The following is a 15,373-nucleotide window of genomic DNA, read 5'->3' as shown; positions in this document are numbered from 1 at the left end:
AGTAACCCTCTGGATATAACTGATACCAGGCTTACTGAGTAATAAGGTAGAGGGGAACGAAGGATGGAAAGTAAACAAAGGAGTCTCAGAATCATCCATTGCTCCTTAGGAAGCAGCACATTAATATTTGGATGGCTTGCGCAGGGAGAATCAAGCAATTTGGTAGAGATGTAAGTAGCGGAGCTTTATGAAGTGCTGAAAAGAAAAGAGTCAGAGAAAAATGAAAGTAGACTGCCACAGTAGGCAGCAGCATTGAAATATCTAGTCAGTAATGAGACCCTAATGGGGAATCATTTTGCTGTATGACAGAAGATATAGAACTCTGATATTGCTGTGGCAGGATCTAACGGTGTCACAAATGGGAAAAAATACGTTGAACTGCAAAGAAAATATCATTGTGGAATTACACATCCTAACAGTCCTGTTTTCTTCCGGCTTCGAGTCTGATCAAATTTTTAGAAAAAAAGGGATTGTTCTTGGTCATGGAGAATGCATTCTACTGAAACTCTACTTTCTTCATAGTGGTCCATAACCAGAAACAGAACTAGACACCCTATCTGCTGATCCATGGGGGGAGGGGCAGGCCCAGGTGCAGTTGCCATTGCCCATAACATACCGTAAGTAAAGCTGCCATAAATACTTTGAAAATTCTTGAAAATCAATAGCAGTTATGGCTGATAAAGTTTTCTCTATTCTGTGGGTATTTGATAACACCCAAAAAAACATACAGCAGTGGTCCCAACTATGGAACTGGCTCTCCTGAAAAACCTGGAGGCATTTCATGGTTAGATTTAGTGATGGGTGAATGTGTCCCGTTTTGCAAAATGCATTGAAGTCAATGGGCGTCAAAATTAGTTTGACGCACGTCAAATTCGAAGCCCGCGACAATTGTTATACATGCGCCTATTTTGGCCAAATGCATTAAAGTGAATGGGTGTCTAAATAATTTTAAAGCGAGACAATCTTTATGCGCACGAATATTCTGACGGCGAACCAAATTTTTTCGAAGCAGTGGATTTTTCACCGGCGAATTATCGCGGCAGTTTCATGAATTTATTCGCCTCCAGCGAAACACGGAAATTCGCCGCAAATTCTCGTCTTCCGAATTTATTCACCCATCACTAGTTCGATTTAGCCATTTCAAGTGGGATTTAGGTCAAATTATCGTTTGCTGCTGGACAGGACGGCCTTGTTTTCAAGCTTCCAACCTTTTACAGAAGTAGTGTAAGAAAATGAGACATGCTAATACAGTGGCTGTCAAAACATGCCTTTCCATCAGCCTTTACTTCCCATATTATTCAATGGGAATCATGGTGTTTAAAACACGAGTGGTCACAGGCTGGCCTGCTAGCATTTTTGTCTGAATGTCCACCTTTAAAGAGCATAACCATTCGTTGGTAATACACTTCTCCAACATAGGACACAAACTCCAAGGAACCAGGTAACCAGGTGCTTTATTACATCAACCATCTTCACCATAACCACATGCATCCAACATTACACAGGAACATACTTTCAAATGTGCATAATATTCACACAGTCTTGTTCAAGTTTAACTCTTTGTCTAGAGGATTGATAACTTGGCATGGCTAGGACGGGTACTCACACTTGTCTCCAGTCCCACAGGAATCCCCACCTGTCTCAGTAATCCGGCACTCTCTGCGGTGCCCCTTTACTATTCCAACTAGGCTTTTTCTACGGGCAGACCACTGGCCCGAAGCCCATCAAACCCTACTACTGGCCTAAACCCTTTCCTGTGGAAAATCCACTGGGCACTAACCTCCTTGTTGGGGCATTAGGCGGCCAATGCTCACTATCCTAGCTCAGACACCTAGTGCCTGCTATACTCCCTCTTACCTACTCTCAGCCTGCTTCTACTTCTATTTTCTAATCTATTTTCTTCCAGTCGTCCATTCTCTGCCGTTCCCTACAGACTAAATCTGGCCATAGACATTTCATATGATTTTCGGGCCGTGTGTGGCGTTTCCCGACATTTTGCGTGAAATGGCAATCGGTCGTTCAGTCGATCGGACAGGTTAGAGATTTCTATCGGCTAGCGATAATATCTCTTCATGTATTACCGATCTGACGATATCAGTGGGAGACTGTCACAAGCTGTTGTCGTGGTGATGAGCACAACTTTCCCTTGTTTGTTATAGTTATACAGGAGCAGTGACCAGCTCCATGTTGTAGCTCCCACCCTTCCCAGCTATAGTCAGGTGATCCCACTGGTGTCTAATAAAAGGGCAGCCAAGTTTGGGAGTTTTACTTTGAAAGCAGCAAGTAAGTCGCAGGTAAAACTTAGTCCCTTTGTAAAATGTATAATGAAGCAATAGAATTCTTAATGAATCAGATGAAAATTAAGCGTAGGACTGGTCAGATATGGGATGACTGCGACGTAGTTGGCCAGCTTAAATATATTGCAATATATGGACAAACAATCCCTGTTTTGTTTAAAGGGTAAGGCATTTTTCAGTAGCAGTATGCACAAAATGTCTCTGTCATAAATATATTGATAATGGGTTGAGTGCAGAGGACTCTTGTATTTGTCTATATGTATTTTGTGGTCAGAGCCTCATTGCACCCCCGCCTAATGGTTTTAAATAATAGTGGTGAGCAAAACGTTCCCTTGTTTGTTACCAGCTTTCGTCGGACATAACTTTCGTACGGTTGCTGTCAGGGGCAAAACATTGTCTGGTCTTTTCTTTTACTACTTCATTTAATCTGAATGGTTAGTGGCAGGTCGGGAGATGGCACCGAATGATCGTTCGTACGTACGATGAAGGTAAATCTGCACGTCTATGGCCAGCTTAAAGCCATAAAACCAGGTTGCGGTCCCCTTTTTATACCTCTAGACATCTCCCTCTAGTGGCGGGGGAGTATATTGCATCCACACTGTTTTTACCTTCTTGCACCACCTAGTAGCCGATTTATCAAATTACACTTAACACCCTTTATTGCAAATACAATCAAACATAAATGAACCCACTTTTACATATCACACAGTTTCAAACAGCAATGTGCACACAGTAATTTTCACTCACCATAACATACATCACCGACTCTACCCCCTTACACAACTGCCACCACTGCTGGTGCTTGAAGCACATATTTCCCTTGATTTTTATAGGAAGTGGTTACAGACTGACACAGGAGTTTTGACTGCTGCTGCTTTCCATCTGATGACAATCCATAGGGTGTAAATGAAAATAACCAACACGCTATATTTCCAGCTCAATTACCAACAATAGAAAACCCCAACAGTCCTCTGCCATGGTGAGAACTAACTGCAGAATCTTCTTTCGGAATTACAGTTCAGTTTCCCTAATATACTGTAATGCATTAGTAGCAGTCGCCCAGAAAACAGTAACCAGTAAGTGTAGTAAGTTTCAAGTATTAGCCTGCAAGAGACACAATCATGGAAAACAGTCCTGCAAAAAATACCTAAAACCGTCAATAAAACGGATAAATTACTCTGAAAAAAAGTTTGTGTTTTATTTTAGAAAGCACACAGATCATTTGTACAGTGCGGAGATGAAATGACATTTTGACATCCAAAACTGTTTTGTCGGAAGCAAGTCCGTGAAATGATTTAGGAGTGAAATTCACATTCTCAATGTGTCAATTCTATGGGTCATTATAAAAATCATGTAAAGATTTTTAAAAAAAGGAGACGCCTTCCTTTGAAAAATCCTTCTGCCAGCCATGTCCATATTGATTTTGTTCAGTTTTTTTTTCGCTCCCTGGAAATGTTTTAGTATTCTAAGCCATTGTTTCTTTCCTGATGATCCGTCTCTGATGGCAGGTCAGCAAACTTGTAAATGTGGATCTTCCCTTGACCTTTGGCTTTTTCTTTAATCGTTTTGGATGCTTGAGAGATATTCCAAGTTCTTCCATGATGGCATTGAAGGAAAGACACTGGAGGTGGAGTAAAACATTTGGTTAGGATAAAGACATATTGGAGAGTACCTGCCTAATCCATGGTGTGATATTTTTATACCTCTTTACAACCTAATGGGTCCACAATTATGGACAACACAAGACTAAATAAAGCTACTCATACACATCCCAATAAATATTGTCAAGAGTAGAGCTGATCATACACAAACCAACAAAGGTTTTCAACTGAGCCAAACTAGCGAACGAAATGGGTCCAAAACTAGCATTAACTAATCAGGACTTGGTCTGATATAGACTGGGATGACTCGAAAATCCTGCAAGACAATGATGAAGGATCACATGGTTTGTCCCCCTACTTGGCCACACTTCTCATTTATGCTCAGCTTAGGGCTAATTGAATGGCTTTAGAAATGGATAATGAGGACAATATGAAAACAGAAATAAAACTTTTACAGACAAAGAAGCAGAGTTCAAAACAGGTAACATTAATAAACCATTATATTAAAATAAATAAATAAAATGGAACATATACATCCCATAACCAATTTGTTGCTCATTTCTGCAACTGTAAAAAAGAATAGACTAGACTATATTCAGATCATCAAACATTAAGGGTCAGAATTACCCTTATACCCTATTACCCTAATTAAAAGTAAAAAAAATTCAAAATTCGAAGTAATTTTTTGGATACTTCGACTATCAAATAGGATACTACGACTTCGAATTAGTTTCGTAGTAAAATAGTTTGAATATTTGACCATTCAATAATCAAAGTACTGTCTCTTTAAAAAAACTTTGAATTCAATACTTTGCCAAATTAAACCTGCCAAAGTGCTATGTTAGCCTATGGGGATCTTCTAGAGCAGTTTTCTAAGTTTTTTGAAGTCAAAGAAAAATCGTTCGATCGTTGGATGAAATCCTTCGAATCGTTAGATTTGAAGGATTTCATCCAACGATCAAACTATTTTACTTCGACCGCAAAACAGTCAAATTCGGTGAAAAAACTTTGACTTTATCACTTCGAAATTCGACCCTTGATAAATCTACCCTTAAGAGGCACATTTATATAAAAGATCGAATTTTGAGTTCATGTGAGTTTTTAAAAACTCCCATAAACTTACATAAACTCGAAATTCGACCATTCAAAATGTATTAAAAAAGAAATCCAATTTTCCAAATTCAGATGAATTGAATCGACCCGAAAACTCAAATCGAATTCGAATCAAATTCGATTCGAGTTTTAAAAACTCAAATAGAGTTTTTTCTCTGAAAAAAACTTGAATGCCAGGAAGGCTGCAAACAACTCCAGATTGACCCCAGGACGTCTTCCACTGACTAAAACAACAATTCGGCAAGTTCTATGTGAAGAATAGTCGCATTTGAGTTCTTAAAGAGCCAGTGTATGATAAATCTCGAAAATAGAATTTGAATTTTTAAAAAAACCTGAATCTAATTTTAAAAATTCCCTAGTCAAATTTGACAGTTTTGGCTGAAAACTTGAAAATTCAAAAATTGGAATTCAAATTTCACTTCGACTCTTGATAAATCTGCCCCTAAGTGATGAGAATTGTGTTGACTGCATACCTAATAAACCTTATACACTGTTCTAAAATAAATTGAATAGTCAGAAAGATTAGCGGAAGTGTTTTATTCTTTTACATTTCAATATATTAAGTTTTTCCTATAGCTCCAGTATAAATATATATATATACATAAAATAATGTAATACTTGTAAGTCCTGGTTATAACAGCAATAGTCATCCCAATCTGCCTCAGTCCTGATGCACTTTTTTTTAAAAAATCTAACAGCAATGGCAAAACGAGGTAAATAAGTAAATTACAAATGACCAATAATGACACAAATGCTCGTTTAGCAATTGCCTAATTCTGCACACAACACTTTCCCAGAGTAAAGGACAAAACAGTGATCTATCCAACTATTAAAGGAAATCATTACATGTCCAAGCTAAGTAATTGTTCTGGGCTGTACATCTATTTTACTCAACATCTATAATTATAGCATCACAAACATGCCAACACAACGGTTATAGGAGGGGCTACCAGGGTTCCATCCAATGCTTGTCTACTCAACCTATCTCCAGAATATAGTTGTCACAGGATTCCTTGATGCCCTGCACAAACCCTCTGCATTAAAACCAGGCAAAGAGGTTTAATGATACATGTGCCTGTTGCACTAGTTTAGGTTATTTGTGCAGGTCACTAAGGCAATGGGGCAAAAAGTCATAAATGTACTAAAAAAACGCCAAATCTGCCTAATAAACCTAGAGTGTCAGCAAGACGACAAATAGCATAGGGGCACATAAAGTAAAAGTATGAAAATATAGAAGAAAGGAAGGGAAGGGAAAGCATATGGGAAAATACATCAGGACTAACAGCCTGAACAACTCTCTAGGGCACATTCAGGCTGAAAAGGGCTTCTATTTCATTAGCCATTCTATTGAAAGAGAGGCAGCAGAACTGGTTTCCATCTATGAATCATAAGAAACATATTCAACTGATATATTTACGAGAATACACCGCGTGTTTTTAGCCCAAAGAGGGAATGGGACATGGAGGATAGAGGACATGAGTGGGAGATGTTTCAGAAATGTTTAAAGCCTCCAACCCGTGAGCCACATTTAAATGTAAAAAGAGTTGGGGAGCGTCACATGCTTAAAAAAATCCTGGTAGTGCCAAATAAGTGCTAGTGATTTGGTAGCTCCTATATGTACTGGCAGACTACAGGGGTCTCTGTTTGACAGTACACCTGTTTTATATAAAACCAAAACTTGCCTCCAAGCCTGGAATTCAAAAAGAAGCACCTGCTTTGAGGCCACTGGGAGCAACATACAAACAGTTGGTGAGCAACATGTTCCTTGTGAGTCTATTCTTGGTTATCACTAGTTTAAGGGATGAGGGGTATATGAGAAACTGACAGGGACTACAGATCAAGGTTTAGGAAAGTATTTAGTAGAGCATAAGAGAAAAAAATATGGATGAGGAGCCAATAATAGGAAGGGAAATATATAGTAAAGAATGAAGAATGGTAGCTTAGAAAAGTAAAAAATGGGGTAGAAAAAAGGACAAAAGAGAAGAATGTAGAAACTGAAATATAAGTGCAAAAGGAAGAGGTAGAGATAAAGGGAAAATAGAAGAAAGTGTGTGGGCAGGGTTAATTGATAGAGTAAAGAGGAATGAATAGAAATAAAGGGAAATTGAAATGTATAGAAAAAAGTAAAGTGGGAAAGAAGAAGAAAGAAACGAGGAGGAGGATATTGTGGAAGAAGTAGAAAAGAAGAGTAGGCTGTAGACAGAGATAGTCCGAAAAAGTGAAATGACTATGGTAAAGGGTAAGTAAAGAAAAAGAAGGTCAGAAGATAGGTGAAACTAAAATGAGAAGAGCTGATAAGAAATGTTGGTGCAGTATAGGAGACTAGAGAAGATGAGTGGAGTGGTGTGGGACACCTGTGTTGTTACTAAGTTATAATGGTGTCCCTGGCATCATGGGTACCTAACAAAGCCAAAGTGTAAGAGTTTTTTTTTAATGTTTCTGTCTTTGTAAGAGGGCACTATACATATTATTGCTTGTTGACACAACTATGGGTCCAAAACCATTGCCTTCCAATATCTGTGCAGGACTTGGTTAGATGTAGACAGGGGTGACTGGAAAATCCTGTTGGGCAAGGGCTGCATTGGGTCATGTATGTTGTTCTCTGCTAATGGGTCGGCAATGAGCCTCCATATTAGGGTAAAACATTGTCGGTAATACGACTTCACCACCTTCCTAGATAAAGAGCGTCACAGGAGAAAAGTAGAAACAATATATTTACAGCCAAAGAAGCAGCATTAGAAACATGGATGTAGGAAAAAAAAACCAATAGGAAGTCATTCTTCCACTATACAGAGCGTAAGGCCCCATCTAGAATATGCCAAACAGTTTTGGTCTCCCCAACATTTGGCACCCCCAAGTGTAGTATGCCTTTCCTTCTACTTTAAGGGGGATATTATAACTATGTATAAATATATAAGGCGATCATATAATAATCTCTCTAATGCTTTATTTACCAGTAGGTCTTTCCAGCTGACACAAGGTCACCCATTCTGCAAAATATTCGAAAAGTCATACCTCCCAACTGTCCCCTTTTTTAGAGGTACAGTCCCTCTTTTGACAGCTCAGCCTGCAGTCCCTCGTTTGTACTGGAAAGCCCCGTTTTTCTCTAAACTTAATTGGCTTTTGGCAGAGAGCCCAGAACAGCCACAACCGAAGATAAGATATTTTTGTAACAATTCTGAGATAAGGTAATAAGTAATAACAAAAGTTAGACTCACAGCTTAAAGGGCAATTCACCTTCATTAGCAAAACTGCAATAACGGAAAAAACACAGAAATATGTTCAAACTTTCATAACCTGCCAAATTTTGTAAAATGAACATGGTAATTAGGGGGTGTGGCCACAAAAATGGGCATGGTAAAAATCGACACGATACAAGCGCCAACTTTTTTGTTTGCAAAATGTTGGGAGGTATGGGAAGGGGATTGTTACAGTGAGAGCTGAGAAGATGTGGAATTCTCTCCCTGAATCAGTGGTACAGGCTGATACATTAGATAGCTTAAAGAAGGGGTTGGATGGTGTTTAGCAAGTGAAGGAATACAGGGTTATGGGAGATAGCTCACAGTACAAGTTGATCCAGGGACTAGTCCGATTGCCATCTTGGAGTCAGGAAGGAATTTTTTCCCCCTCCGAGGCAAATTGGAGAGGCTTCCTCTGGATCAACTGGCAGTTTGGCAGGTTATATATAGACTTAATAGGTTGAACTTGATGGACATGTGTCTTTTTCAACCTAACTTACTATGTCACTATGTTAAAAAGAAAAAGTATAACAAGATTAAGGAGCAGTATGCCTTTACGGTAACTTGATCACTGCATATGCACAAGCGTTTTTAAAATACGCCATTCTGCAATGAATACAGAATTTACAGACTAATGGGCTTCAAAACAACGTATTAACGATTTTTATATAAAGTGGACCCGTTTAATGGAAATTAATGAGCAAAGCTTCTGTGAAAATCATCAGTTTGCTTCTGTGATAACAGCAGGATTTGTGTTATGCCCTTTGCTAATTTCACCTCCAATTATTTGGCTCTGCTGAAAGTTTTGCTTGTAAAATACAATAGGAAACAAATCCATGGGAAAAAAAAAATCTAGAGCTAGAAAAAAAGGGAAGAAAAGGGCAATGCTAATGCTAGCACAATTATATGCTTGTAAAGGTCACTTATATCAAATGAAAATAAATGTGCTTGTGACTCTGGTCCTTGGAACCCCAGGCTTGAACATTTAAATGTAGGATATGTATTAGCATGAACAGCCTGAATAAAAACAGCCATAAAGATCCCTGCAAAATATTAGTATTAATACAATAGCAAATATTCAACTAAAAGGATAAGATACTACAGGTATGGGACCCGTTATTTGGAAACCTGTTATCAAGAAAGCTCCGAATTATGGAAAGGCTGCCTTCCATAGACTCCATTATAATCAAATAATCCAAATTTCTAAAAATGATTTCTTTTTTTTCTGTAATTATAAAACAGTAGCTTGTACTTGATCTCAACTAAGATATAAACTAAACAATCCTTATTAGAAGCAAAACCAGCCTATTGGGTTTATTTCATGTTTACATAATTTTCTAACAGACTTAAGGTATGAAGATCCAAATTACAGAAAGATCTGTTAACCTAGGAAAACCCAAGCATTCTGGAGAACAGCTCCCATACCTGTAAATGAAATTACAATGATTACTTTATTCAACTTTCTACAAACCTTCATAGGTTTGTAGATAGAGGATACCACTTTCTCCTGTTAGATTGTAAGCTCTATCTACAAGTTTCCTTTCTATTTGTGAATTTTTGTAACCATTTCTTTCAACGGACTTTGCTTAAAGGGCTTGTTCACCTTTGAATTAACTTTTAGGGGCAGATTTATCAAGGATTTATCAAGATTTATCAAGGGTTGAAGTGTAAATTCAAATTTGCGAGTTTTTTTTCAAGTGAAATTGGACTATTGAATAGTTAAAATTCTATTCGAGTTTTTAAAAAAATTTGAATAAGATTTTCGAAATTTATAATGTACTGGCCCTCTTCATTTTCAAATTCGACTATTCGCCATAACGTGCCGAATTGCTGTTTTAGCCTATGGGGGATGCCCTGGGATCAATTCTAAAAAACTCGAATCGTATTTGATTCAAATTTGATTTGAATTCGATTCAAGTTTGCGGGTAGATCCCATTCCCCGAGTCTAAAAAATTCAAATTTTTTCATAAATTGCAGTTGGTCGAATTTTGAGTTTATGGAAGTCTAAAAAATCCCCATGAACTGTAAATTCGACCCTTGATAAATCAGCCCCTTAGTAAGATGTAGAGAGTGATAGTTGGTTTTGTTAATTATTAAGCTTTGTATTCAGCAGCTATACAATTTGCAAGTTCAGCATTCTGGTTGCTAGAGCCCAAATTCCCCTAGCAACCATACACTGATTTGAATAAGAGACTGGAATATGAATAGGAGAGGCCTGAATATAAAGAGGAATAATAAAAAGTAGCGATAACAATACATTTGTAGCCTTACAGAGGCTTTTTAGATAGGGTCAATGACTCCCATTTAAAAGCTGGAAATAGTCAGAAGAAGAAGGCAAATAATTAAAAAAAAATAATAATACATACCAATAGAGAAGTTGGTTTGAATTGGCCATGCTAATTTAAAGGTGAACCATTCCTTTAATTGATTCCTATCTACATTAATAGCATAAATCTGGTGTATAAAGATTTTTTAAAAGTGTAGCATTTTGTTTGCTATTTTGATAGGCTCCTCAGAGGCCATGACTTGCACGTAACCCATGGCAACCAATCAGATACAGTATGTGCTAATCAATGATTGGTTGTCATGGGCTACTGCCCAAGTTCAAATTTACCCAGTGTTAATAAATGAGCCCTGGTCTTGAGAGAAGAAACTGCCTTCCACAGGGTCGTGGATCAGAGGACAGGTACCAAAGCCCGATACCATCTAAAGTAACAAAAGGAGGATAACTAATATTAAGTACAGGTATGGGACCTGTTATCCAGAATGTTCGGGACCTGGGGTTTTCTGGATAAGGGATCTTTCTGTAATTCGGATCTTCATACCTTAAGTCTACTAGAAAATCATGTAAACATTAAATAAACCCAACAATTTGATTCTGCCTCCAATAAGGATTAATTATATCTTAGTTGGGATCAAGTACAAGTTACTGTTTTATTACTTCAGAGAAAGAGGAAATCATTTTTAGAAATTTGGATTATTTGATTATAATGGAGACTATGGGAGGCAGCCTTTCTGTAATTTGGAGCTTTCTGGATAATGGGTTTCTGGATAGAAGATCCCATCCCAGGAATATATATTGTTATGAACCTAGCACAAAATTCTGGACAGCAAACAGGGATATGACCCCAAAAAGTCTGAAAATAAATGTTTTCAAAAAAAATATGCATAGCCAATGTGTGCTCTATGGAACGCAGTGAGTTAAAGTTTAGCGACATGTTCGATTTCTGAGACAAATAAAAATGGAAAAATAACATTCTCCGCTATTTATAGACTAGTGAGCAAGTGGGATCATGATGTGCTCTTATGAGTAGGTCAACGTGTATTTGTACTCTGCATAGGACTATGGAGTTTGTTCGAATAATGCACTCTATTTTCTGCTGCTAAATAAACCATTTGCACACAGTTGGGCTGTTAACACTAAAAGCATAAGGAAAATAAAAAAAAGATATAATAATTCTCTATTACATTCTCTGCCAGCTCTTACAAAAACTACCCAAGGGTATATTTCATTATTATGTAATTATTAATTTAAGAACAAGCCTGTCAGGGACTCATTGTTAAACATATGCTCATGTTGTTAGTAAAGAGCATGGCAACCCTTATGGGCAAGTAGGAGTTCACTGGCTAAGGGGCAATACATACTTAGAGGAAAGATAGTTACATGTATAGGAGGGTTTTTGTGTTCAGTCTACAGAATCAAGGTGGGGTAATCAGTGCCATGATCTGGTTGAAAGTCACTGACTGCCCCAAAAATAGCTTCATTAAAGCCATCCCACTGGGGAAAGGGTGGGATAAAGAGGGGTCAAAGAGCATATAGTAAAACTATAGCACTTGATTGAAATGCCTTTACTTAACTGAAAATATAAAGACAGATAGATAGATAGATCGATAGATCGATGGATGGATGGATGGATGGATGGATGGATAGATAGATAATAGATAGATAGATGATAGACAGATAGACTAGATGAATATATAAATAGATAGATAGATAGATGGATAGATAGATTGATAGATTATACATATATAGTATATATAGTATATATAGTATAGATCAGGGATGCACCGAATCCAGGATTCAGTTCGGAATTCGGCCTTTTTCAGCAGGATTCGGCTGAATCCATCTGCCCGGCAAAACTGAATCTGAATTCTAATTTGCATATGCAAATTAGGGACGGGGAGGGAAATCGCAAGACTTTTTGTCACAAAACAAGGACGTAAAAAATGTTTTCCCCATCCAGCCCCTAATTTGCATAAGCAAATTAGGATTCGGTTCGGTATTCGGCCAAATCTTTCGCGAAGCATTCGGTGGTTCTGCCGAATCCAAAATTGTGGATTCGGTGCATCCCTAGTATAGATAGACAGGTGGATAGATAGATATATAGTTATATGATAGAGAATAGATAGAGAATAGTTACATAGATGAATGGATAGATAGATGATAGTTATATAATAGATTGATAATATATAGATAGATAGATAGATAGATAGATAGATAGATAGATAGATAGATAGATAGATAGATAGATAGATAATGATAGACAGATAATAGATAGGCTAATCATTTAGCTAATTAGGGATAATTTACTATGAAGAAATGCAAGAACACCAAAGGGAGCAAGAGTGTGCCCTGCAGTGCCCATTTAGCCAGCACTTTTTCCAATAGTCTGGCTGTGGTCTGCCCCTAATGCTGGATACAAATTATTCATTGCAAAGTGCAGAGAGCAGTATCAGGGATTACAGGTGAACCCCACCCATACTGCCTACCATATCCATTGGGTCCTGCATCCTCTGCCATACCCTAACTTACACATATGAATGTTACACAAGATAGGTGATGGGTAAACAGCAGGAGAGGGGATGTCTACATGCCCCTCCAATGAATCCGAATGCTGATCTGCACAAATTCTACATTTAGGTAGACAGTGTGTTCATGCTTTGCACTTTGTACATTGCCTTTCTTATACTAAATGACCCCTATTAACTTTGATTCTTCTAAAGCTTTCAGTCAGTGAGACGGGACAGATATAACATCTAGAGAAGGTGCCAAAAGTATGGAGAAAGAGGCAACTAGAGATTCAATATTAAAAAGAAAAGCTGAGTGTAGGCTCTTCTTGCCAATCTCTCAAGCTTCTCAGACTCAATAAATTCTGAAGTATCATCACAATCACACACTGAAGGGCCAGAACAATCGAGTGCTGTCTCTTAAACAAGACATTACAGACCTCGAAGATAATCCAAGGCCTGTCAGTTTCTCTCGGGGAAATAATTTTGTGTTACCTTGGTCGCCAACGCCATCATCAGCGTTTCAAAAGAAAATCAAGAACTTGGGAACCAAAAGAAATGAAAACGCTTTCTGCCGAAGATCTTAGAAGTGAACGTTATTGTGCCAGACCTTTACTCCACAAGCGGCAATTACATGTGACCTTTAGCAAATCAAAAGAACCTTTCAATTTGTTTTCAAAATTGATCTGCATTCCTTTTTCCCCCCTCAGCCATGAAATGATATGAGAGGATGGTGAACCTTGACCTTTGAGTGGTTAGTTATTAAACGAAGAAGGAAAAGAGAAATCATTGGAGACCACAGAGGAAACTAACCAGGAGCAATAAAAGGGAAATAAATAGACTTTCTTTGTATAAAAGATCAGTTGTCTGATGCCTGTTTGTATACCCTCCTCCAGAATTCTTATTAAGGAATAAACAAAACGTTATTCCACCTTCTCTTACACCAACTTTCTCTCCTAATGTCACTTAATCATATCACTCTTCTTTCTTCTCTCTCTCTCACTTATCAATCTATAAGGCCCAACGACATTTTAAAAGGAAAACCAGTGATAGGAACACCTTCCATTGGGTTCTCAGTAGACAGGAGTGCCACCAGCCCATCCACTTACATTTCCTTGTATTGACTTGTTTTTACTTTCACCTGATCTATCACTTTTCTCCTTTATGATCCCTAAGATGTCTAACATTCTCCCCTTTCCTTTAACTTTTCTTTTACACCCTCCTCTCAGAGGCTTGGCCATGAGATGCTCTTGTATTGCTAGATGCAAGGAATAAACAAAACATTACTTCCTCTCCCAATGTCATTCCATCATATCACTCTTCTTTCTTTTTTCTCTCACTAATCAATCTGTAAGGCCCAAAGACATTTTAAAAGGAAAACCCATGATAGAAACACCTTCCATTGGCTGCTCAGGAGACAGGAGTGCCACTAGGCCTTCCACTTACATTTCCTTGTAATGCCTTGTTCTTACTTTCACGTGATCTATCACTTTTCTCCTTTATGATCCCTATGATCTCTAATATTCTCCTCTTTCGTTTAACTTTTCTTTAACACCCTCCTCTCGTAGGTCAAGAGATGTTCTTGTATTGCTGGATGCAAGAAATAAACAAAACACTATTTCACCTTCTCTTACACCAACCTTCTCCATCATATCACTCTTCTTTCTTCTCTCTCACATCAAAAAATCACTTTTCTCTTTTATGATCTCTAATATTTTTACCCTTTTAACTTTTATTTTACTCCTTCCGCTCATACGTATGGACATGATATGTTCTTGTAATACTAAATGCAAGCAATAAACAAAACATTATTCCACCTTCTCTTACACTAACTATCTTTCCTAATGTCACTCCATCATATCACCCTTCTCTCTCTCTCTCTCTCTCTCTCTCTCTCTCTCTCTCTCTCTCTCATGAATAAATTGATAAGGCCAAAGGCCATTTGAAAAGGAAAACCATTAACAGGAATGCCTTCCATTGGCTGCTCAGGAGACAGGCCTTCCACTTACATTTCCCTGAAATGCCTTGTTCTGACATTCACCCTCCTACCTATCACTTTTATCTTTTATGATTCCTATGCTCTCTAATAGTCTCACCTTTCCTTTAAGTTTTCTTTTACTCCTTCCTCTACATTATATTTTCATATAATACTAGATGCAAGGAATAAGCAAAATGTTATTTTCTCTCCAAATGTCACTCCATCATATCACTCTTCTTTCTCTTTCGCTAATTAATCTATAAGGCCCAAGGCAATTTTAAAAGGAAGACCGGATATAGGAACACCTTCCATTGGCTGCTCAGTAGACAGGAGTGCCGGCAACCCTTCCACGTTTAC

General features: G+C 37.9%; 1 protein-coding gene across 3 annotated transcripts in view; it reads right to left on the bottom strand.

Annotated features, from left to right (window-relative positions):
* Positions 1-3,470: 3,470 nt before the first annotated feature.
* LOC108707425 (glutamate receptor ionotropic, kainate 1) overlaps positions 3,471-15,373 on the bottom strand; it is a 273,351-nt gene continuing 261,448 nt past the window's right edge. For 2 of the 3 annotated variants that reach the window (XM_041581582.1, XM_018245436.2), the window contains one exon: positions 3,471-3,918. In XM_041581582.1, coding sequence (XP_041437516.1) covers positions 3,763-3,918 — 156 coding nt within the window. In that variant the 3' untranslated portion in view covers positions 3,471-3,762. The remainder of the gene's footprint in view (positions 3,919-15,373) is intronic. The other variant, XM_041581583.1, reaches the window with a different exon arrangement.

This window comes from Xenopus laevis, chromosome 2L (assembly GCF_017654675.1).
Source record: "Xenopus laevis strain J_2021 chromosome 2L, Xenopus_laevis_v10.1, whole genome shotgun sequence".
NCBI lineage: Eukaryota > Metazoa > Chordata > Amphibia > Anura > Pipidae > Xenopus > Xenopus laevis.
Note: the sequence above shows the minus strand (reverse complement) of the source record. Positions and strands in the feature narration are given on the sequence as shown.